General features: G+C 41.5%; 1 protein-coding gene across 1 annotated transcript in view; it reads left to right on the top strand.

The window, feature by feature from the left end:
* Nucleotides 1-909, top strand: part of ctcf (CCCTC-binding factor (zinc finger protein)) — a 17,395-nt gene that overhangs the window by 7,493 nt on the left and 8,993 nt on the right. The window contains exon 6 of the mRNA XM_020612723.1: nucleotides 258-420. Coding sequence (XP_020468379.1) covers nucleotides 258-420 — 163 coding nt within the window. The remainder of the gene's footprint in view (nucleotides 1-257; nucleotides 421-909) is intronic.

Below are 909 nucleotides of genomic sequence, written 5' to 3'. Positions count from 1 at the left end.
TTGTTATTGTTGTGTCTCTCACTGTTCACATAAACCTACCATTGAAATTGTAGACTGATAATTTCTTTGTTAGTGGGCAAACTTACAAAATCAGCTGGGGTTCAAATAATTTTTTTCCCTGACTGTAAATACATTAGTATGTGGGGATATGACGGTCTTCTCTGTAATTGGACTGGACTTGTACATTACCTTGATTGGTCTATCCTCAATTGTTTCATCTCCTGATGTTGAGATTTAATGACATGCTCTTTGTTCAGGGTAAAAAGAGTCGTCTTCGTTATGCTGAAGGAGACAAGGATATGGATGTCAGTGTCTATGACTTTGAAGAAGAGCAACAAGAGGGCCTTCTGTCCGAGGTCAATGCAGAGAAAGTGGTGGGCAACATGAAACCACCCAAACCCACCAAGATCAAGAAGAAAGGTTAGACACTGTTGTTCACCAGAGTGAGAGCATGATGGGAATGCCACTGTCTGAAAAGGAATACCACAGTTTGTGAAGTTAAATTTGCATTTGTCCGTTGACTGAATAATGACAGGGACACTCATGAATAACCAAGACACACCAGATTTTTTTTAAAGGAAATAGCCCCTTTCATGGGTGCACCCTGAACAAAATAACAAAATAAAATAGTCCAGCTCCCGTCCTTTGGAGCAATGACAGTATAGTCCTACCGCATACACAGCAAGGCAGGTGACGATTGCAGGGAGATTCCAATCCTGGTACTCAATTGGTGGCTCGCCACTCCCCATCAAGGAGAGACTCCAGTTCACGAGTAGGTCCGTTCACCATCCAGGATCCAGGGCAAAGAAAGGAATGACCAAAAGAGGGGGAACAAAAAAAAACCCAGCCTGTATAACACAACAGGTGATTTGTAATATAAGTATACAAAGTTATTCACACTCTTTTTTT

This window comes from Monopterus albus, unplaced genomic scaffold, assembly GCF_001952655.1.
Source record: "Monopterus albus unplaced genomic scaffold, M_albus_1.0 scaffold127.1, whole genome shotgun sequence".
NCBI lineage: Eukaryota > Metazoa > Chordata > Actinopteri > Synbranchiformes > Synbranchidae > Monopterus > Monopterus albus.
The sequence above is the reverse complement of the archived record's forward strand: the minus strand, read 5'-3'. Positions and strand labels throughout refer to the sequence as shown.